At 35.9% G+C, this 24411-nt stretch overlaps 1 protein-coding gene across 3 annotated transcripts in view; it reads right to left on the reverse strand.

The window, feature by feature from the left end:
• Positions 1 to 4268: 4268 nt before the first annotated feature.
• nt5c2b (5'-nucleotidase, cytosolic IIb) overlaps positions 4269 to 24411 on the reverse strand; it is a 49552-nt gene continuing 29409 nt past the window's right edge. Inside the window, exons 1-11 of one of the 3 annotated variants that reach the window (XM_087235785.1) lie at positions 21790 to 21988; positions 20987 to 21449; positions 20820 to 20903; positions 18736 to 18777; positions 18544 to 18651; positions 16152 to 16218; positions 15556 to 15726; positions 14925 to 14976; positions 12520 to 12580; positions 10843 to 11019; positions 4269 to 7158 (exon numbers count right to left, since the gene is read on the reverse strand). In XM_087235785.1, coding sequence (XP_087091911.1) covers positions 6922 to 7158; positions 10843 to 11019; positions 12520 to 12580; positions 14925 to 14976; positions 15556 to 15726; positions 16152 to 16218; positions 18544 to 18651; positions 18736 to 18777; positions 20820 to 20903; positions 20987 to 21067 — 1080 coding nt within the window. In that variant the 5' untranslated portion in view covers positions 21068 to 21449; positions 21790 to 21988 and the 3' untranslated portion in view covers positions 4269 to 6921. 3 annotated transcript variants of the gene reach the window in all.

Here is a 24411-nt window from a genome sequence, read left to right on the forward strand (position 1 = left end):
TCTCTGTGTTAGGGAGAAAGGCGCAACAAGAATGTTCCAACACAGAGCAGAGTTTCCTCATTAACTGGGGTTACCCAGCACATGCGAAGAAACCAACTCCACTCAAACATTATAAAATTTTGCAAATGTAAAAGTTGTCGCCCTGCCTGCAACTCTACAGATGTCTGCTAAAGAGGTGCCACATGCTAAAAGAGGAAGTCACACTCCTTGTCGAGTGTGCTCTTACCCCTGAGGGACATGGCATTACCTGGCACTGATAAGCGAGAGCAATCACATCCACTATCCAGTGGTCCAGATACGGTACTTACCTTCTGCTGACCACCATGGCAGACAAAGAGCGGATCAGAAGATCTAAAACTCTGTGGTGTCCACATATAACACAGCATAGAAAGGCCTGGGTCTGCCTCCTTCATGGGCAGCACTTGCATGTTCACTACCTGGTCGCTAAAGGGTATGGTAAGAACCTTTGGCCCATATCCAGGCGGGGGTCTCAGGATAGCGTGAGAGTAGGCTAGCATTAATCCAAGCACAATTTACTGATCGAAAATGCCTCCAGGTTCCTGACCATCTTGATTGATGCCAACACATCGAGTGGTTCAACTAGATCTCTCTGCAGGCCACCTAGCACTGCAGAAAGATTTTAAGAGGGCAGAGGGAGGGAGGGAGAGGCAGGGTGAATTTAATCGCCGTGCGACTCTGAGAAACCGGATGATGAGGTTATGCCTTCACAACATGCCACTAAATGGCAACAAAAATCTTCAGTATGGAGGGGGACAGTCTCTGCTCCAACCTATCCTGAAAGAAGAAAAGCACAATGCTGATCTAGCATGTCTGGGGTCTTCTCCACGAGAAGCGCACAATTCAGTGAACAGACCTCACTTCAGGGTGTAGAAATGCATTGTAGAGTGTGCTCCAGCCTGAGTGATGGTGTTAACCACTGCAGCTGGTAGGTCACCTAAATCCTTCGCACTCTGTCTATGCACCACACGTGGAGGTTCCAGAGATCTGAGCATGAGTGCCAGATAGTGCCCTGTCCTTGAGAAGAAAGTCTTTCCACCAGGGTGGGGCTGTCACGAGGAGAGAGAGAGTTTTGATTTCCAGGTACAGTTGGGCCAGAGACTAACAAGACCTGCTCCTTGTCCTCCCTTCAGCTCGGCATCAGCTCGGCCCTATCTGTGCTATCATGGTGATTGAGTCCAGCTCCAACCGAGAAAAAAGATGGTCTGCACGAAGACAAGCTTGCTCTTTTTTTTTGATTTACTTGAAGATCCAACAGGTCGAGGCACCCTGTTCCTGTGCATAACCAATTGAGCAGACATGGAGAGCCCAAAGGGGAGGACTGCTATACTCAACCCTCAAACGCAAATCGCAGAAGCTGCGAGTGACAAGGAAGACATGAAAATGCACATCCTTCAGGTCTATTGCTGCAAACCAATTTCGAATATGAATGCATTAAAGGATGCGCTTCTGAATGAGCATTTTGAGCAGCAACTTGTGAAGACAGCAGTTTAAAAAGTGCAGATGAAGTGTTGGCCATAACCAACCTCTCTTTTTGGATAAGATGAAGTACAGGTTGTAAAACTTGCTCTTCATCTTGACTTGATGGACCAGCTTGATTGCATCCTACACAAGGAGGACTGCAATCTCCTCGTGCAAGACGGAAGGGGGCTTGACCCTGGTCTAATACATGTCAGTGAACTTTGGGGTGATGGCTGTTTGACAAACTAAATCGCATAGCTGAGTATGATTGTCTGGATGGGCTGGGCAGTGCTAACCAGGTCATCGTCTATCCAAGGGCATTCACAGCCGACTTAGTGGTCATCAGAGCATAGTTTGTTATGATGAGTAGTTCTTGCATTAAGCCTGGGTTGAGACCAACTGGGTCAACACCTGCACTTGGTAGTACTGATACATGGCCATAGCATGCAGGGCAGAAGAACCTTGGCCTACAGCAGTGTAGGCTCTTGCCCTATTGGACGAAGACAACCTACATGCTTTGGATGGAAGCCGAGGATGACCACGCCACATGGCCCGCAATGGCACGCTTTACCTGAAGTGGCAGGTTGACCCCCACTGTAACTCTCAGATGTGCCTGATTACCAACCAGTTTGCAGGAGACAACAAGGGTGGTTCACCCTTTTGCAAGGGCTAGCTGTGATCTTGCTGCCCGTGAGCACCGCATTAACATGCTAGATCCCAGACATGCAATGCAATACTCTTGCCATTATCTGGGAAAAGGGGACCACCACACCCAGAAACACACGGTCATTACGAACACAGACTTTTGTGAACTGGACAGGTGAAATGTCCAGGGACGGGAGAATGGACCCAGCTCAACTGCTGCTGCTCACGTTGTCACTCACACTGGACCCAGGAGAAACAGCTTCTCTGAAGACGGCAGCTTTCTTTCTCTCTCTTTTGATTGAAGTCGATAACAACAAACTCAAGACTCTCTTAGTTTCACATGAGGCTTCTTAAAGTGATATGTGCTAAGCGACACTTGGCTGACACCATTATACTCAGCTCAGTATTGCTGTCAGCTGCTTGCGCTGGGAGCTGCCAATATAAATGCCAATTATGAATATGAATGTCAATTATATGGCATTCATTGGCATTCCATTTTATTACTCCTCAGAGTCATTGGCTGAAGATATCTGGTGATATCTTCCTAAGTGTCAAATGTCACATGGCATTGAATTTCCCCTCCCACTGGTGAACATTTGATTATGTTGCTAATTGTTGTTTAACTTATTGTTCAACATTTTTAACCATAATAGAGTTAAAAAAAAAATTTTCACCATTTTTTGGTTTAGCTCAAGATGCTAACCTCAAACCATGGCATGTCCAAAATCGAATTTTATATGTTTTTTTTTTTTTTTTTTAATCAGTGAAAATATGAACTGGAATATCACAATATCAGAGTTGACAATTAGGTAATCTACTATTGGTGTATCCCAGGTCTTAATTTGTGCTGGAACAAGCCGTATCCGAATCCCACACCTCTTCAATCTGATCTGGTACCTATGAAATCAGATCCTTATTTTACTCTTCTCCCCTCGCCTTCCTCCTTCACTTTCTTCCTCGACTCCCCAACCCTCTTTGTCTGCAAATCCCTCCCCGGCTCTTCACTTTCAATTGTGACACATACCAAGCAACTGACCACTTAACACCACCACCCCTCCCAGAAGTGAAATCACTTGGAGCAAGTCACATGTTTTTTTTTTCAGTGCTTTAATGTGAATGGCTTTTTATAACTGATGTAACAGAGTTAACCAGAGACACAGGGTAATAAACATTTTTTAAATATATTTTTTTTATATTAACCAGTTTTCTGGTTTACTTCCACAGTCCAAAGACATGCATCAAATGAATCGGCCAATCCAAATTGGCAATATAGTCTAGCTCGTAAACAGCAGTATAACTCTACATAACAATTCCTAATTTGTTATTAGCCCTATATAAGGGGTGGAGTTCTCGAGACCTACCTGAGCTCAAACTCTCCTCTCGCCCTGGGCTCGAGGATATTATGAGCTCAGAGCTCTCTCCCAGCACAGCATGCTAAACATGCTCGGTAATCAATCATCAGCTAAGTGTGAACTCTTTAATTTTAGAGCATTAAATCGGAACAAACCATTAGCATCTCACTCTTTTAATTAATTTATTTTATTTTTTAAGTTTCAATAACTTTCATATTTAAAGCTCGTCTCGTCTATAGTTACATTGTGTACTAAGACTTGTTGGGCATTGAAATGTTGCCATTTTCTAAGTCAATATGACTAGTAACGATACTCTCATGCTGTCATAAAAATCAAGGAACTGTAGCCAATGTTCAGGTACTGCACATCATTTCTAACTTATCTTTTTTTTTTTTTAAATGAGATGATAATGATTTAATCTAATTTAATGATTTTTGCTTAGATAAGCTAAAAGTGCCAGAGATTGGATGAAATGGTACTATTTAACTCTAGGATATACTTATAAAATGAGCCTATTTCCAAAAAAGTTAAAACTTCCTTTAAAATATAATAGATTGGCTGGCTGTCAATCGTTCATAAAGGCGCTCTGAAAGTTATTCCTAAGATTAGTCTTTCTTGTCACTGTAGCTGATGTAAACTTAAAAATTATAATGGATAGCAACACTATGTTATAGATATTATTGGTCTGAACAGGCCTTTAACAAGATGTTCTTAACTATTCTAAAAAACATAAAACCTTATGTTCAGGCATACTGTATGATGTCAGAAGGAAACACAACAGGAGACCAACGGTGACTTTTTTATGGAAAATTAACTTTATTGTACATTGCAATGCAATTTCCCATTTGTATAAGTTTACAACTCTATAAATCAGAAAGTATCATAATTCAGGGAGCAAAACCAAACTTTAGACACATGAAATCACAGGCCCTAAACAAACAACAAAACAAAAAATGGGATTAATAAATGCCATGGCTATTTTGCTTGTGATCTTTTACAGACAAAAAAATAAAAAATAAAAAATAAAAAAAAACTGAAAGCTAAAAAAAGTACATTACACTGAATAATGTTTAAATTGAAAAATAACTAAAAGAAGAAGAAAAAAAAGAAATTAGGAATAAGATAAAAAATAGAAAAGAGCGAATATTTAGTAGGTGATTGGCACAGTTAATAAACAACTATACTTTAAACTATGCCAGAATATACTATGAAAACACTGGTTCAAACAGAAACGTACAGTATGCAAAGCTACCTTTGATTAAACAAATGTGATCTAGAATAATAACTAACGGCATAAGTGGACGAATACTGTTTAAACTCTATGCCTTTGCTATTCTATTACTTTAAAATATAATCTAAGCCAGTTTCCCCTTGCATAGACAGCTAAAAAAAAGATAACTGCCTACACCAGTGCAAATTAGCCCAGGACTAGTTTTATTCCATGTCCAGGGAACTAGCCATATTATTTATCTATCTATCTATATCTACATACATCTATGTATGTATATATATATATATATATATATATATATATATATATATATATATATATATATATATATATATATATATACACATATACACACACCCACAATATTGAGCTTGTATACAAAGCCAATGGAAACAGAGGGGGAAAAAAAGAGATGGACGAAAAAAATTTGGACATAAACACTCCCTATACCACAGTCTCTAAAGACCAGGACCAAGAACAAGTATATTTTTAAAAGAACTGCCCCATTTTGGGATGTCCATTTGTATTGACATATATAAAATATGCAATGTATGTTTAAAAATATCTTGTTTAACAGCTTCCTTAGAAACAGACTTTTGAAAATCTAAAAAATAAACTATTTTGTGCCTCATAACAAACCTTCCTACTCGGTCTTCCCTTTAGAAAAACTGACAGTCAGACCCATGAAAAAAACACATTCTCTAAAAAACCAAAATAACATACAGTTATAATATGCATACAGGTATCACATGTTGCATTACAGCTCAGGTAGCTTCATTTAGATCCTACGTCCTATTATCTTTGAGTAATGCATATAAAAGTCACACGATCGTCCTAATCTACCTGTTTCATGCACTTGGAACGCTTCCCAAAGCCAAACAGTGTTCTCTATAAACCATTAACTACCGTAATTCTTAATAACAATGTTTATTTCTTAACAACCGACACTTAATAGTGTCTAATAGGACCCTTGAAGCTAAATCAAACAACATCTATACACCGTTTTGGTCCACATGGGAGTAAACCATCAACAGAGTTCAACCATGAGTCACTAAATTCCATAGAAACGATCACCAGAGCAACAGCACTCATTCTCAACCCATTCCTTTCACAATGCCCAGCTGCTACTCTACTTTTTCTCCCAATGACTGATGTGTGATAACAAACTCCTTACTTGTTTTTTTGTTTTTATTTTTTGCATATCAAGGTCACTTACAGTAAATATGATGACGAGTTGAATAGTTTTTGCATCTGATATAAGTCAGGCAGATATACATGGCACGTAATGACAAAACTAGAGCGTTCTGCTTAGCTTATTCAAGAGTATAAAAACAGTCAAAGTGAAATCATAGTGTTTATTTATGTATTTTTGTTGCAATATTAGATGTGTGTGTTTGTGATTAGACCATTTTTGTGCATATGTGATCCCCAATATGACAAGCAACTACTGTAGCATTAGCGTTAGCTGAAATGTCTATTAAAAATAAGATGTTAACAACAAACGACTACATGTTGTTGCCAAGTAACTGGATTCTTGTGTTGGCTGCACTTACTCACACACGTCTCAATGAACCGTGCTTTTTTTCTTTCTGTGCTTCATTCAGATTCTCAACACGTGCTGGATTTCAACACAGACACTCTGCCAACATACACACACTTTTTTTCCCTATTCCAAAGAAATTGGATTCCAAAAATGGATACAGCCTTTGCAGGAGGTAGTAACCAAGATAATCTGACTGGATGGACTGGCTTTTCAGAAGTTACTCTAAAACTAAAAAATATATAGTAAAATATTCCTCTAACATCCTTAAAAACATGTGTATCGCACTTTAACACTCATCCTATCAAGACTCTGATTTTTCGAGTCGTTGTATATAAAAATAACGCAAGGTTTCACCAATATGCTGCATGTATGATCATACATGAATGTCTAATGTAAACTTGCAAGTTTTACCATCAGTTCACAGTAAAGTAAGTGTCCCTTCCACTGGATGATTATCACATGACAATATATAGTGAGCGATAAATGATTCCCATCCAATGTTTTTTTTTTTTTTAACAAACCTTTGTTCATTTCTTTAGTCATCTTTAACAGGAAACCGTCAGTTAGGGTGAACTGCACTTAAAAACTTGTTTTCAGCTTCATACATCAACTCATCCATTTCCTCCTCCTTATCATCCAACGTGTTTTACCCTTCAAATGGTCAAAACCATCTACTCCTCCTCCTCTTCCTCTTCTTCTTCATCATCGTCTTCATCGTGGCAGTGTGTGATTTCCTGTGGTGGTTGAGCGAACAGATGCGGTGGTTTGATTTCGCTGATGGAGCGTGTGAGCTGGTTTCTTTTGCAGTCGATGTCTTTGCAGTCCACACAGTGACGGTTACGTGTGGCCAGAGGAGACTCTGTGTCGGTCTCTACATGAGCGTGTTCTACTGTGGACTCATGGGGCATCTGGAAAAGAGAAAAGAGGAGACAGCTACAGTAAAAAATATATTCAACTGGTCTAGGCACTGAGCACAAGAGTATATGTTTTTTTGAAAGCGTTGCGCAGACTGGGATGTTTGTCGCTCATGCTTATTAGCAACATTTTTAAAGACCTTTTTCAACATTCAAGACATTTTGGTTACACTTTATTTTGAGTAACAATTTCCAATATAAACTACCTGCGGATTACCTGCTTAATAAGATATTGGCCGGTTTAGAAGTACATATAAGGACTTTTCATACTGTGCGAAGGCCCACACGGAATATGCGCCCACACACAACTCCATTGTAAAACTTACAAGAGTTAAAACGTTTTTGTTTTTAGTTCATGTGTTTTATCTCAAGATTTTAGTTTACTATTCACCTATTCCTCTGTGTACGAGCGGGCGCAGCTATTTGAATCATTTTGGCTCAAGACGTCCAGTCACATTCACTTCCATTCATTTTTAGACGTTAAAAACATCTCGCTTTGCTGCTTCATGTTGCAAACTGATCTTTTCTTATTATATTATTTCAACTTTCAACTTATATTATTTCATTTTTGTTTGTAGAGCAAGTAGTTTGACTATTTTCTGCCGATAATTATTCCTAGTCATTTCTCTCATAGAAAACTAAATCAGAAGTTCTAAAACAATCGCAAAAACAAGCGCACTTCCGCATTGAAGATTCTGTCTGTCCTGACGCCTTGTTATTACTGTTTAAAACATTGCTTTTAACACCAGGTAAAGACACACCTCACACCAGTGATTAAAAAGCTCTGCTAGCACTGCATTTTACCTGGGGTTTTTCAGTGTGAGCAGTCTTTGTTTGGTGCTGCTTGAGCTGCGTGGTCATGTCATGTCAGTAACCGGAAGGATGCATCATGTAAACAGCAGTCAGTGAGAGAAAAGTGAGGAAATATTAAAAGATGGAAAGCATGTTGGAACCGATCAGCGACTCTTTTTATAACTGACAAAAAGATGTGAAGGCGACGCGGTGGCGCAGTAAGTAGTGATGTCGTCTCACAGCAAGAAGGTCGCTGGTTCGAGCCTCGGCTGGGTCAGTTGGCAATTCTGTGTGGAGTTTGCATGTTCTCCCTAAGTATGTGTGGGTTTCCTCCGAGTGCTCCGATTTCTGCCACAAGTCCAAGACATGCGCTACAGGTGAATTGGGTAAGCTAAATTGTTTGTTGAGTTTGTGTGTGAATGAGTGTGTATGGATGTTTCCCTGTGACGGGTTGCAGCTGGAAGGGCATCCGCAGCGTAAAACATATGCTGGGTAATTTGCCGGTTCATTCCGCTGTGGCGACCCCAGATTAATGAAGGGAAAGACAAAGATGTGAAATTGCTGTGTAAACAGCATCTTAACAGCGACAGAGACTGCAAATAATACATTAACCTGGGATTTATGAATGTAAACACCTGTTAATGAATACCCAGGATTATCCGTTAACCCAAGGTGTAGTATTAGCAGAGTGAATCGTGATTACAGATACAAGGGTTAATGATTTCAACTCCTATAAAGTGTATTACTCTACATCCCTGATACCAATACCTAAACTAAACTTCTACCATACTATTGATAAGCAGCAAATTTAGAGTTTAATGAGCTCCATGTCAAGGAAAAAAAAACAACAACTTTGCATCAACATTCTGGTATGTACAAGTCTATAGTGTTTAGTCTTGTTCAGAGCTCAGCTTCTGCTTCATCACAAACACAACAGATATAGATTCAATGATTAAAAATGTTTTCAACTAATAAACCAATATTTTCTTTTCCATTTAGAGAACTACTACTAAAGGGATTATTTTACCCAAACATTTTTCTACTCCTAAGTGGTTCTAAACTTTTATGAATTTCTTTCTTCGTTAAACACAAAATGCATTATTCTGAAAGAAAAAAAAATGCTGGAAAAAGCAGGAATTGTCATAAACAGTAAATAAACTACAGATGTCAAAGGTTGTTTTTTCAAAATTCTTTAGCATATCTTTATTTGTGTTCAACAAAAGAAGCTAACACAGCTAACAGGGTTATTCAACAAAATAAAAAACTTGAAAACGCTTTTGAACAAGTAAAATTTGAGTATATTTTTAAACTGAAAATGAAATGTGTAAATGAAATATCCTTTTTACAGTCCTACTGTAAGTTACTCAACAAAAGGCAATGTCAGAATCATAGCAAAACTGCGGTGATCATACATGAGTAGGTTTAGACCAAAAAAAGAAAAAAAGAAAAGAAAACAACATTATGGCCCACATACATCAAAAGATCAAAACCTTGATTCTTATAGTCTTATTTTATAAAAAATATTATACAATTATTTGTGAGTATTCTATGCATTACAACATTTATAGGATCTATTGCTGTTTAGACAGTTTTGTTTGTAATATTACTTTTAAATCATTTCATATCATCTTTTTTTGACACAAGCCACACTAAACTTTGACTATTTACACAAAAAAAAAAAAAAAAAAAAAAAAAAAAAACTCATCATGTTAAATCTGCAAGCATGCACTAAGGTAAACCCAATTTAATGGTTACAATTGATTTTAAGGTGTCCTTGTTACAGTGTAACAACTGATTTAACTGGTGAGTAAAAGTCATAAGTTAAAAGTACTTACTGTAAGGTTAGGGTCAGAATGCAGAATAGGTTTAAGGTGAATTGTATGTAATTATGCATAAATAATTGTATATATCAAAGGACACCTTAAAAGAAAGTTTTACTGATTTTATTTGCTACTTGAGATGAACTTTAAAATGAGGCATTGCATTTAAAATGTAATGGTGATTTTTCAGTTTTGTGATATTCTTGCCACTTCACTTACATACTCTCTAGGAACAGAACAATCCTGGGTGTGTATAGGAGGTACCAGTATTTCAATACGGAGTTGAGTAAAAAAATGCAACAATACCAGTCTTTCCATTGTACTATTTGTTTTGTTTGTACTGAGTACAGATTTATAAGAAGTCAAGTCTGTGTCTTAACCTAACAATGTCTTATTCTGTACAACAATGTCTGTTTTTAATAAAGTAACTGCTGATTTAAGGTTTAAGTCAACACAATTTATTGTCTCCACTAAATTAGGGGTGATCTTTAAAGTGTAATCAGTTGGAATGGAAATGGAAAGTGTGAGAGCCATCTCAGGGATATTAGAAATTCATTAGCATACAGAGCACTGCTGTGACACAGGAGATCTGAGTTCAAGATGACCTTGAGTTCTGCTTAACCCAAGGTATATCTTTACAAAGAAACTTCATCAAAATCATCAACATATCCTAATTATTTTTTAGGCTTTATTTTTTGACAAAAATAACTTTGAGAAATAATATTCTAATTTAAAAGAGGGTTTTTCCAGAAACAGGTTTTATTAATAATCACTTTTTAGTAAATGAGCACCACCTATAATAGCTTCATTTTTTTTTTTACAAAAAATATACATTTTCTAGAATTCCAGCTGTATGAATGTGTCAATGCATGGTGTCCATCACAAGTATAGCTATACTAGTAATGTTTGATCCTGTGAGGACATTTTGATTTGGCCCATAAAGAAAATGACTGATCCAGAATAAAGATTTCTTTTTAGACATTAAGGGTATGGTTGGGGCAAGAGAACAGAAAATATTGTACAGTCTGTACTCTATAATGATCATTATGTGTGTGTGTGTTCTCACCAGCACATGAGCGGCTCTGAACAGGTAGCTGAAAGGGTAGTAGAGCAGGTTGATGAATGATGCAGCGTAGAGGTCAGCGTAACGCATCACCTGAGACGCAAACAGAGTCTGCCGAGAACCACTGCGAAACAGACTTCCCATCATCCCATAGCACATGTCCATGTCATGTGTCACTTTCTGATGAGCAAAAACACACAGAGACAATTACTGAGACCATTTTTATTAATATTTTGAATTAGATTATATTTGTTCTTGCAGTTGGAAGGGCATGCACCGCAGAAAAATATATGCCAGAGTAATTGCATTCAGCTGAAAGTGAGTGAATGTGATCATTTCCAGTGTTCATTAGATACTGCTTCTATACAGTTATTTTAGTATATTTTTGCTCTGCCAACAAGATTTAGGTTTTACAAAGTCTTCACAAGGCTTTTTTTTTTTTAGATTTAATTCAATGGTACATCACTCAATGTACTAATTGGTGGCATACAGTTAAAGACAAAATTATTAGCCCTTTTAAAGTAATTCTTTTCAAACATTTCTCACATGATGATTATCAGAGCAAGGGTTTCTGTTCATTTTCTATGTTTCTCTTTAGTTCAAGTCAGTCAGTTGTCCACAGAATTAACAACTGCTGTACAATAACTTGCCTATACTTAACTAGGTCAATTAGGTTAACAACACAAGTTAGGTTCAACATTTAAATTGTACTTTAAGATGAATATTAGTGACCACCAAATATTACGTATCGTCATTGTGGCAAAGACAAAAGAAGGTAGTTATTAGAAATAGGAAAAGTTTTATTTGTGTGTGTGTGTGTGTTGAAAACAATTCTCTCTCCATCAAACAGCACTTGGAAAACATTTGAAAAGATTTTAGGTTTCACAGGAGGGCTGATAATTTAGTCTTTAGCTGTACGTGACATGCTACTGATTACCAAAGACATAAACTAAATGGATAAGCCTTCTATGTTGCCATTCCATGTGTATTAACTGTTACACAATTTCCTGTTCATTTATGTCAATAATGTGATGATTGAAGTTAGATCAAGCTACTGACAGGGTTAAAAAAACAACCCAGAACATTTTTAAACTACAAACTGTTTTAGGAAACTTTGTAAGTACTTACTGTAAATTAAAATATAACGGAAAGAGGTCAGATCACAATAGGAAAATAAGAAATGCAAAAGTGTGATTATTTGTGTGTGTGTGTGTGTGTTTATTATACCGCTGGGATTAAATGTTCCAGGATTGTTAATATTGCAGGGAAGAAACTTGTTTTTTTTATTAAAACTATTAAATAATGTTTATGTAAAAATGCAGGAATAGGTTTAGGGGCAGGCTTTGGTGTGTGTATGCATGTTCCTTGTGAGGACCAAATGTCAATTGCAACCTTGTGGGAACAATTTGTATTGATGAAAACGGCTCATAAATCAAACAGAATGAAGTATAAAATATATATATATATATATATATATATATATATATATATATATATATATATATATATATATATATATATATATATATATATATATATATATATATATTATAAAAATATAAAAATGCAAATTGTTTCCTGTGAGGGTTGGGATTTGAGATAGTGGAAAAAATATACAGTATTTATATTATAAAAAAAATATTAACAAATATAGCTATACAAATATGTCTGTGTGTATACCTTCATTCTTCTCTGGATGGCACTGATATCTGGCCTCTCATTGCTGCTACTGTCCAAATGCCTACAGAAAGAAAGAATGTTAGTGAGAGAAAAGCAGAGTCTGAATGTAAAAACAAAGAAGTGAAGAGGAGGATGGGATGGTATCAGTTGGAGTCAGAAATGGAGTGTGAGCTCCAAAGTCGATGTCAAGGTTTAAAAATAACTTCTTATCAGCAGGTGAACTCTCTCACTCTGTGCCCCACACAGCAGACTGGTGCACTAGTCAGAACTGAGCAAACAGTGAATCCATTTATTCACCATTTATTTCTTTACTTTGTGTTTTATTTTATTTTTTACCTTTGTTCAGTTTCACTTCGTTTTAGAATATAAAGATAAAGAAAACTCTCAAGATTCAGAAATAAACATTCCATAGACATCATAATATTCGCAACATGTTTTATTTCCAAAACATATTACATTTCATATTAGATATTATACTATATCAATAAATAAAAGCTTACCTAGACCTTCTTTAATTTTGATTATGACAGATGAACAATAAAGGCAGTTCAACTAGATTCTACATACAGTATAGCTACTTAAGCAGGCTATTCAAAATTATTGTTGACAAACCTAATCCGCATACTTAATCAACAGACAGTCTTCATGTAAACACTACTGATTACTTTTTATCGAGTTTTAATTTGTTGTTTTGAGCAGGAAAGTTTGCATTAGTCCTAGAACTCATTGCTAGCTACAGTGTATGTTTTGTTTTATTTTCAGATTAATCTTGCATTACAAATAAATCAACAACAGACAACTATAAAGAATTTGAACTATAGGATAAATATTTTGTCATGTATTACTATTGCGCCGGGTGTTTGATAGAGTCTTTAGTGATGCATAAAACTGAAACCAATGTTGATGTATGGTAGTATGGTAATTCTATTTTTTAATTAATGAATTAATTACATTTATTAACAATGCATTTAACTTGGCTACATATTACCATGTATGTGCTTAGTTGATCTGGTGAATATACAGTTAACTGAATTCTATTTAGAATCATGAAACTGAAATCAGTGTTGATGGCTGTTAAGATCCTCTTGTGTCAGTCTACTATACCTCCTCTGGTGGGATATAACAGAATGTTTCTAACTTTAAAATCTTATACTATTTGTTTGGTTGAAATTGGCAATTTCAGTTGGGGTCACATTTAGGCCAAACACTATTACAGAACAGCATTCTCTAAGTGTGTTATCTTAACTACGGATAGGTATTACAGAAATGTCCTAACTTGACAAATAAACAAAAACACACAAACTACAAACTCTTAAGTTCAGAGCACAGCAACACCTGCCCTAACTTATGAAAGGTTAAAGGGGGAAGAACTCTTTTATAGTTACACTGTTCAACAATGGCATTGCATTTATTGATGATTGAAAATAAAGAACAGAGACGTTTAATGGTAAAAAGTCTCTTGGAGGACCCCAAATATCGAGGACAAAGCACTTATGCAATTACAGACGGTCACACAACATGATAGCGCAGGAACTGCAACCAGCATTACAGAGACCAAAAAAGCATCATGAGCATTACCAGTTTCAGTGCAAGCAAAGAGCACAGAATCCCCAAGAGGCAACACTCTAGTGCAATTTGGGAAACAGCCACTAGATGCAGCCATTTTGGAATGAAAACTAAAATAGAACAACAGCATATTATAAGTCTGTAAAATAAACTATTAAAAGTGCTAATGATAGTGATAATAAGTGTTGTATTATCGTCTTTCAGGTTATATCTCAGCTTTAATGCGCTTTTTAAATAAATACATAAAAAACAAAGCAGCTGCTTGCCATCGCGACAGCAGGAAGATCCAATGGACAGCCGATCGCTTTCACTCCAAAATGGGGGAATCCGGGGCTGTTGCTGGGTGCTGCTGTTGTAATGAAATGTTCTATTGAGTGTTGCCTCTCGGTCATTCTAAGCTCTTTGGTGCAAGTGACTAAGGGCTTATGGTTTTTTGTTTGATTTAGATTTTTTTTTAAATCAATTTTGTTAATGCTAACTCATTAGCAGCTCCTGCAGTCTTGTTGTTTTGTAACAGAGTGGATTGTCGAACTTGATGGCACAATTTAACAAATCCTAACTCAAGATAAGACCAGATAGGATTAAAATCTTCTGTAATATGAAATTGTGAAAAATCCTAATTTAACTTATCTTTACAAAAATTAGGGCTGAAGATAAGAAACTTTCTTTAATCCGTCCTTTGCAACATCACATTAAAAAAAAAATAGCAATTTAGTTCTAGGTCTAATACAATTACTTTTTTTTTCTACTATTTTCAGTTTTAAATATTGAATTTTGCCACTTCATAAGACACACACACACAAACACACACATTGATGAACAAAGGCAGCATTACTCACTTGTATAGTTCTGCCAAGAAAATGTCCAAACCCTGAAGTTCCTCGAACAGAGCTGTGAATGAGAGGGCAGAAACCTGTCATGACTGGGTTTCACATGGCTTTTTCTTTAGCCTATCAAGTGTGAACATTTCATCCCACTCTCTTTTTTCCTTCAATCACTGTGTAAGCATTCCTTTCTTTATTGAGCTGCTCACAAGAAGGCTTATTTCATACTATTAGCATTTAACAATCACAGGGTTTCTAATGTGTAATAAAACTGCAATGCAGAAAATAAAGACGTTTCTAGCTTGAACAAAACTAAGAATTCTTATTTTAAAGGAAGGGTATAGTGAAACATGTTTTGTTATGCTGGTTACCCATAATGCACTGTTAGGATTTGCACAGTCTATACTTCAGTAGAGATCAGAGCTGCTGGATTTACAGCGTGATAATTCACCATTTTTCTCCTGAAATACATTAAACTAAGTAGTTGTTTAGCTGGGAGAGGAATAAAGTAAACGTTAACATAAACTGTGCATCGAATAAAATACAAACACTGGTGTAATCTTATGCTTTACAGACCAGCCTAGGCTGATCACACCAATGTGATTATATGCATGAAAAGGCTAAAAATATGTATGTTGACACTCACAGCTTTTATCAGTCCACACATGCAGCTCCTGAGCCAATTCAGGAATCACCAGGAACGTTCGCCAACCCTGTCGCTTCTTGGACTTCAGGATATCTCCAAAAATATGATCCCCAATGTACAAAATATCCTTTCCTTTTGCTCCGAGCAGATCACACACAATATCAGAAGAACCTGAACAAAGATCATAGCACACATTACTTTTTTTAGAGACTGACATTCTGAATGTCTGCAGCATATTCAATTCAATTTAAGTTTTTATTTATTTGCTCATCCACTGTGATATTATTATGACAACTAAGCATCATCAATGTGTTAAATGTTTATCATAGCACAATTTATTCCAATCAGTATAATTGTCAAAGTCTTCACATATTATGAGAATGACTTTTTATTATAAATATATCTCCAATTAAAAAGCCAATTAAAAACAATTAAACACTCTCACAGGTTTTGTCAGCAAATTATGCATTTGAGAATTAGTACTAGGAATCTTACAATAACAGCTAATACTCATCAACAAAATATGTTTCAATGCCCTTAATGATCTGTGAGTTTCTGTTTGTGTGTCTGCATCTTTATCCAAGAATTTCCAGTACCTCCAGAGTATACAATGCCATGTTGTAAAGGTCCAGTGTACGTCCCTATCTTCAGCCGCCCTGTGGTCTGGGATAGAGAACATATTGAATAATATTTAAAAATCCTGAAGGTTCATTTCATGTAAAGCACTTCAATGGTTCTAAACAATAAACAAGGTTCTACTATGGGCCTAAGCACATTTCCAACATGGCCACAAGATCAGTTAAATAAAGACAAGCTGTAAATTCTGAAAAGTTTTCAAAACTCTTAAGAGGCCTTATTACGGGTTTTTGAAAATGACCTTCCATGCTGTGTGTAACACAGCACTAGGCTAATGAAAACATCCAGCTGAGGTGTAAATCTGAAAGTGCACCGTTATTAAAACTATTGATTCTTTAACGAAATAGTCGAATAAATGAATGGTGTTGGGTTCTGATATTTTGCCTAAACGCAAATACGATACATTTCCAAATGTGAAATGACGGATCCAGTAGAACAAGATCGTGCCTTTCCCTTCAGACACTAGTGGAGTGAGGGGGATCAAAGGACAGATTATGACACGAAGATCACGATCACTGACAAATGGAGATTTGGATGTCGGGAATAAAGGGTTAAAGTTCACACCACAGTATAGTATAGTGCTATGCTTGTTCCTGTCGTTTTTCTAGTGATTGATTCAATATCCTACGCTGCAATGCAAGACTCATTGGCCATTTGCTATTAAAGGAAGGAGCAGCAGAGACTATTATGTATGGGACTTTGTCGGACTGTTACAGTTCATATGGACCAGTTTATTCTTCCTCCGTATCATAACATATTAGTGTAATTAAAATGGTGTCCTCGTTTTATGTAGTTTGCAAAATATGTATTTAATTGTGTGTTGTAACTAGTAATCACTCATCTATTATAAATCAGTGCTTGTACTGCATCTCTCAGGTTAAATCTGTATGGCGCTGTTCACATAATGCGTCCAAAACGACGATGAAAATGTGACATGTGCTTCTTCCTTTACTGATTTAAATGTCTTTCTGTTTTCTGTCGTTTGTCTTAGCTATGGCCACCATCAGCTGTTACTACACATGCACAGCATGGTCAATTTTCAAAATAGTTCAACTTTTGCCACTGTGTGGATTACTACTGAACGTGTGTCGTTGTTAATACTTGGGGTTGTGGTTAAGAATAGAGGAATATGCTGGTGTTTAACTGCATTGCTTTAATACACTCCTATATTGGGCTCTCATTTACTCTGTGCGACTTCATAATTGTGGGGGGCATTTATCTTTCTGTCTCACGCTGAACCCAGTCGACCAATCACAACAGACTAGGCAATTGGACTAAAAACAGCAGACTAGTCTCATGCAAAGTAGGGGTTTGGGAACAAATGAATCCCTGAACAATTTGTTTAAGATCAGAAAAGACAAGTCACAACAAATGTGTCTTAGCTAAAAACTTAATTTTGCAAATAAATGAATGAGAAAATTGCCATTTAAATAGGTGATAAAAAATAAATATGTCCAAATGCAGATAATTCTGGGATTTAATTATGTGTATTTATTTTGAAATATTTTATATATTGTGACTCTTAGTAACTAAATATACTTTAAGTTTATGCATCACAGTTAGTTAATTTGCAGCACAAATAAATAACAAGTGAACATTCAGAGGGTAATTCACAAAACGTCAATTGTGTCTGCTGAAAGAACTGTTTATGTGCACAAACACATGTCTGCACTGTTTTAGCCTCAGAGTCACTAAACAAATTATGTAAATCAGGTAATGATGCAAAAGCAATTTTGCCCTACTCAGATTAGATCAGTGCAGCAAGTTCTGTCCTGACTACAAACAGCAAAAAAGCTGAATATTTATGCACAATTATGCCAATCTTTCAGCCAGTTCTTTAGTGCAGATTGCAGTGAAATGTACTGGATACAGACACATTTTTTCACTATAATCTTTCTCTTAGAATTGCCTGAACAGTTTAGCACCTTACATTCTCACAAAAAAGGTAGGAGAGCTGTAAACAAGGGCAGTACTATTTCAAAAGACACAAGTTTGCACCTAAAGGGTCTATATTTGTACCTAAAAGAGGTACACTTAGTACTTTTTACATACTAATGTGCACTCTTTAGGTACAAATATGGACCATTCAGGAACAAATGTGTACCACCCCAAAGACAGCTTTCCTTTATTTCTGAAAGTGGCACTGTACAGGGAAGCTGTAAAAAGAACGACAGGAAAGAGTTTTCCTCTCTAATTAGCTGTACTGTGCTCAGCAGACTAACAGTATGAATGTTCCACACTCAGCGCTGACAAACTCTCTGAGTGTTCGCATTCAGCAGGATAAAATGTTCCAGAACGTGCAATACTACACCTGCTGACTGAGTGTCTGTTTCTGTGGTGCTATGTACCCACCGTATCCACCTGTCTCAGAACCGTTCCCTCTCCAAAAAATAAAGGCTTTCGGGCATCCACTAGGATGAGGTCGAAGTAAGACTGCCATGGACGATGTGGAGTGCCATGCTATAACACAAAAGATTATTATGAGCAATTTATGACAGTAAACCTATCTAGAAATGTTTATCAGAAGACTGAAAAAAGTTATACCTTTGGGCCATGGGGGAAGTCAAACAAGTATGTCATAATTTTCTGTAAAACAGACAAAATAAAAGCTGAGTTTGTTGACAGATTTCTTTATAGAAATGGCTTCACAATGCAGATTGTATGCATGTCCAAATATGTTTTTTTCTTTCACTGATCAAATACCTAGTGAGCTGCAAACAGAGAGACTTTTTGAAGAATCATAAGCTAGGTTGTGAGGTAAAGCTGTGTGTAAAAGACTTAAACGATTTAAGGCTGATTTATACTTCTGGGTCAAGTGCACGCTTGTGGTCAGGTGCAGCCTTCGTGTGGTCACATAGCCCTCGCCATGGCTGACGCTGACACACACCTCTCAAAAAATGTAAATACTTGTTATAATTACATAGCACAAGCTCTGTGACAGGTTGGCTTGGTAGCGCTGATGAGTGTGGGCAGGGCCGAGAGCCATGCAAACCCGTTGGAGCGAGTGTATACAAGTGTCGAGTCCCATAAAGGAGCTCCATTTAAGGTTCATTAGTTAATGCATTTACTAACATGAAATAATCATGAACAACACATCTACAGGATTTAATAATCATATATGAACATTTACTAATGCATTAATAACATCCGAGTCCATGCTTGTTAACATTAGTTAATGCACCATGAGTTAACATGAACTAACAATGAACTATTGTATTTTCATTAACTAACGTTAACTAACATGAACAAATACAGTAGTAGATGTATTGTTCATTGTTTGTTTATCTTAGTAAATGCATTAATTAACATTACCTAATGAACCTTATTTTAAAGTGTGACCAAGTTTTGTTCAGTGTTTACCTTATGATTAAAGGTTGCATGTCCGCCAGTTCCCACATATGAATGAGCGAGTTTTAGCAAATTTTACATGGGGGTAGAGTTCAGAAAAAAACAAAATACCAGCGAAGAATATAGACACAGAGAAACATAAAAACCTACTGCCATCTAGTGTTTTGGAAGTGTTACTGTAGAGCAACACAAACAGCACACAGAGGTATAAATGCAGGAAATGCACAAGGCATGCGCTGTGGGTCACGCAGATCACTCGACATAGAAGTATAAATCAGCCTTTAGTTAAACTGACATTTGCTAACAAATAAATAAAAGTGTACTCAATGTTTTTTATTATTCGGTGAATATGTTCATATAAGTACACAGGAGAAACTGGTGAAAAATGCTATAAGGAAAAAATGGTAAAAATAGTGATGACTTTAAAAATGTAAACACTGAGTTCACAAAAACTTTCCAAAAGACTTTCAGGAGCGATAAAGTCAAAAAGTTGTGAATACGACATAGAAACTACTAGAGCTGTGGTAAAAAAAAAAAAATTCATTCAAGAAATCGATTCAAAGATTTTCAAAATATTCTTTCCTAAATAGATTCTGAGCTTAGTTTAACCATGCACTTAAATGCTCACGAGAAAGAGAGTGTATGTGTGTGTGTGTGTTGGGATGACTCATTTAAGCTGGATTTTATGTCACAAGATTAAGACAAAAACAGCTCATTATGAACATTCTTGTGATTTGCTAAAGCCTTTCCTAATTTTATTAATGATTGATTTATGTTCAAGTGGTATTTTTAAGAAATCGCATTCAAGCACAGTATGGTTATTTGTAAAGCGTAAAGCACAATCTAGTATAAAAAAAAAGCTCAGAATCCTTTCATGAGAGTATAGCAGCGCTGCATTTTGAAAATCTGATTTCTCAAATAATTTTCCATCACAGCTCTGTAAAATAAATTCCAAAAATATAAAAATTGCATGTCTATCACTTACAGCACTGTTTCCATCTTTCTGAAATTCAACAAGACATCCATCATGGCTGAGATTGATTATAATCATTTTAAGCAACAGTTGTATTTGTTACACGCGTATGTGCATGCTAATTATTTGACTGTGTGCATATGAGGTTAAATGTAAAACTTGACATGTAAACCATTCCAAATCTGTCATTTTTTAGGTTTTCTTCTCATTAGCATGCTAAGATGTGTCCATGTTGCTAATATGTATTCTGGCAGCTCACTAGTTTCTAAAAGAGTTTTTATATGCTTGTTTGCATCAATAAACTCACATGTGTGTACTTGTAGTCACTGTTGGTGGCTAAGAAGACTTTGGAGACTTCATTCATACGGCTCAGCAGCAATGGCAACTTTGCCTTTAGATAAATAAAGCAAAATTATTCCCAGGATTGCAATTACACTGTAAACTGCAAACTGTAATACAAAAAGTTCAACTTACATCCTTCACAACGTACTTCTCCAGGTTTTCCACTGTTTTCTCCTTCAGTGTTCCCTGAAGAAACAAACAAAAATAAAACATAAAATAAAACAAAAATGTACATGTTTATTTATTTGGTTTAGTTTTTTTTAAAACAATAACACATTAAGGGCTCTATTTTAACAATCCATGCGCAAAGTGCAAAGCGCAAGTCACAAAAGCAATTAGGGCGTGTTGGAATCCACTTTTGCTAATTTAAGCATGGAAAAGTCCGCTTTGCGCCTTGGCGCATGGTCTAAAAGGGTTGAGCTTATTTTCTTAATCAGTTTTGGTATGTTTTGAGAATAAACCAATCAGAGTCTCATCCCTCATTCCTTGTAAAAGTCAGTTGCGTCGCGCCATAGCACATTTGCTATTTACATGATGGACTTAGGAAGTGGAATAACTGTGCATTTCACAAGCAACAAACAGTTAAGCATAGCATCTGCAGCATGTGAATGAGAGATGAGCCTCCTCATTGTTTACTTTTGCTTTCACTCTCGTGGATAGGGAAACGTGTTGTATACACAGACATCTATTGGCCTTTGTCAAGCGCAAAGATTTGTTTCAAAACTATTTCTAAATTCAGTTCTAATTTCCAGCAAATGAATAAATGAACAATAATAACAAAGTGTAGTCAAGTTATATTCTAATACACATGATGTGCCCCATATGATCTAAAACCTGACAGGTGGGCAAATCTAAGCTTGTTTTTAATAAAACAAATATAAATATGCATATAATAAATAATACTGCTAATAATAATAATAACATTATACAAAAGCAAATTGTTTTGAATAAATTGAAAAAGCCCCCCGAGATAAAGAAGGCATGAAAGTGAAAGTATGGTTTTTATATTTATGTAGGCTAAAAAATAATTTGTTTTGTAATATTTTAATCCTTTATATTTCTTTGCTATAGGCTACATATCCTTATTATATCCTATATATATATATATATATATATATATATATATATATATATCCTTAATATTTTAATTATTTTTCATTTTTAAAGATGTTTGTGTATTGTTGTACATCCTGTCTGTATTGAGCAATGTGTAACCGAGGCGCACAACTAACGTGCTCTGCTCTAGACGTTAGACTGGCTTTGTTCTGGTCCATTGAACAATCTATTACAGTTTCTCAAAATAGCAATGCGCCAGCAATGCGCCTCAACACGCCTCCTTTTTTAGACCAGAACACCAATGGGCGCACATATGAGCGCAAATGCATTTGCTATTTAAACAGCGTGGTGCAAAATGTCAAAATGACTCCTGCACCAAACTGAAACTAGCAAACAACTATTGCGTCATGCCTTGCGCCGCATTGCGTGAGTGTATGATAGGGCCCTTTGTCTTGGTTAAATTTCTAAGAAAAAAAAAAGATGTACAGGTAAAGACCTTTAGCCTGTGAAATTGTAATTCATTTTCAAATGTTTTCCAAATGCTGTTTAAAAACAGATTATTTTTTTAAGAACAGTTTTAATAAGTAATTTATAATAACTATTTTATATTTTTGTCTTAGACATGATGACAGTACATACCACTTTAGTAGCTATGTTGCAAGATACTAATTTTCAGTCACAATCCCAACTTAAAGGTGTAACTAGGTTAATAAGATTAACTAGTCAAGTTCAGTTTATTGGGCAAGTCAACACTTCTTTGTTCTGTAGCCAATCAAAAAAAAAAGGGGCTAATAATATTTACCCCTGAATTATTTAAATTGTATTATTTTTAAAACATTTTTCCCCATCCAAACAGAAAGAAATAAGCCTTTTCACAAAAGAAAAAATAGAATAGGAATACAGTGAAAATGTCCTTGCTCCATTAAACATCACTTAAAAAAAGAGAAGAATTTCTTAGGAGGACTAATAAATTTGCCTTCAACTGTATGTTTTGTGACTTTACTTGGAAAATGTCCAATACCACATTGTGGTTAAACTGCTCACTGTGTGTGCATATACACTATGGTATGTTTAGCAGTTGAGAACTCATGAAGAGCTTATGAATTGTGCTAAGGATTCAAAAAAGCAGTGTCTTCAGTGCAGAGGGTATATTGTATACATAATGTGATAATCAGTATAATGTAACAGCTAGAGTCATATTTACACCTTGGGTGCGGTGAGGGTTAAATAAGCTATAAGTGAAAAAGCCAAGGGCATTTCTACTCAATCCTGCAAACACTTAAAGGCAAACAGTAGTTATTATGTTAAAGCTCTGTCTGAAGATAATTAAATGCTTATTAAGTGTAAACTACAGTGTGATTTATAGCACTGAGAAGAGCAAACAATCATGCTGCCGCTGATCAGCAATTTTATTGATCATATTAAAGTGAATGTGTTTTGTATTTATCCTATGCACAAAATAAATAAAACTTTTAGTCTATTTTAAAAGGGATATTCATTCATTCATTCATTCATTCATTCATTCATTCATTCATTCATTTTCTTTCGGCTTAGTCCCTTATTTATCATGGGTCGCCACAGCAGAATGAACTGACAACTTATCCAGTATATGTTTTATGCAGTGGATGCCCTTTCATCCACAACCCAGTACTAGGAAACACCCAGACACTCTCACATTTACACACACTCATACACAATGGTCAATTTAATTAATCCAATTCACCTATAGTGCATGTCTTTAGACTGTGGTAAAAACCAGAGAACCCAGAGGAAACCCACACTAACACAGGGAGAACATGCAAATTCCACAAAGAAATGCCAACCGCCAAATGCCAACTCGAATCAGCAACTTTCTTGCTGTGAGGCAACAGTGCTAACCACTAAGTCACCCTACTTTTAAAGGGACAGTTCACCCAAAATCATACAATATGACATAATTTACTAATTCTAGACTTGTTACAAACCAGTTTGAATTTCTTTCTTCTCTTGAACACAAAGAAAGATATACTGAAGACATGGGGAAAAACAGCCATTAACGTCCATAATATTTCTATAACAAGATATTCTGAAGAATGTTGGAAAAAACAACCATTTATATTCATAGTAGTTATATTATGGAAGTCAGTGGCTTTTCCAACATTCTTTAGAATATCTTGTTAGATGTTTGGGACATTAGATCCACTAAAGCCACTGGAGTGTGAGCGAAACGGTGAGGGAATTTATATATTTTTTAGTTGAACTATCCCTTCAGTACTGCTAAAAGTATTCTTATATTTCATAGACATGAGAGTTGTTTATTCCTGTGCTGGGTTTATAATTCAGAATGCTGCTGAATACTTCAACAGTTGGTAACACTCTGTACTACTTTAAGAACAGTGTGCAATTACTTTATTTCTAACTCACTTTCTCTGTCTCTCCACTGACAATGTTGCCCAGAGATGTGATTTATAGCGTCTAAAAATAAACATTCACATGACACACACTTATTTATTTATTTATTT

This window comes from Danio rerio, chromosome 1, assembly GCF_052040795.2.
Source record: "Danio rerio strain M-AB ecotype USA chromosome 1, GRCz13ab, whole genome shotgun sequence".
Lineage (NCBI taxonomy): Eukaryota > Metazoa > Chordata > Actinopteri > Cypriniformes > Danionidae > Danio > Danio rerio.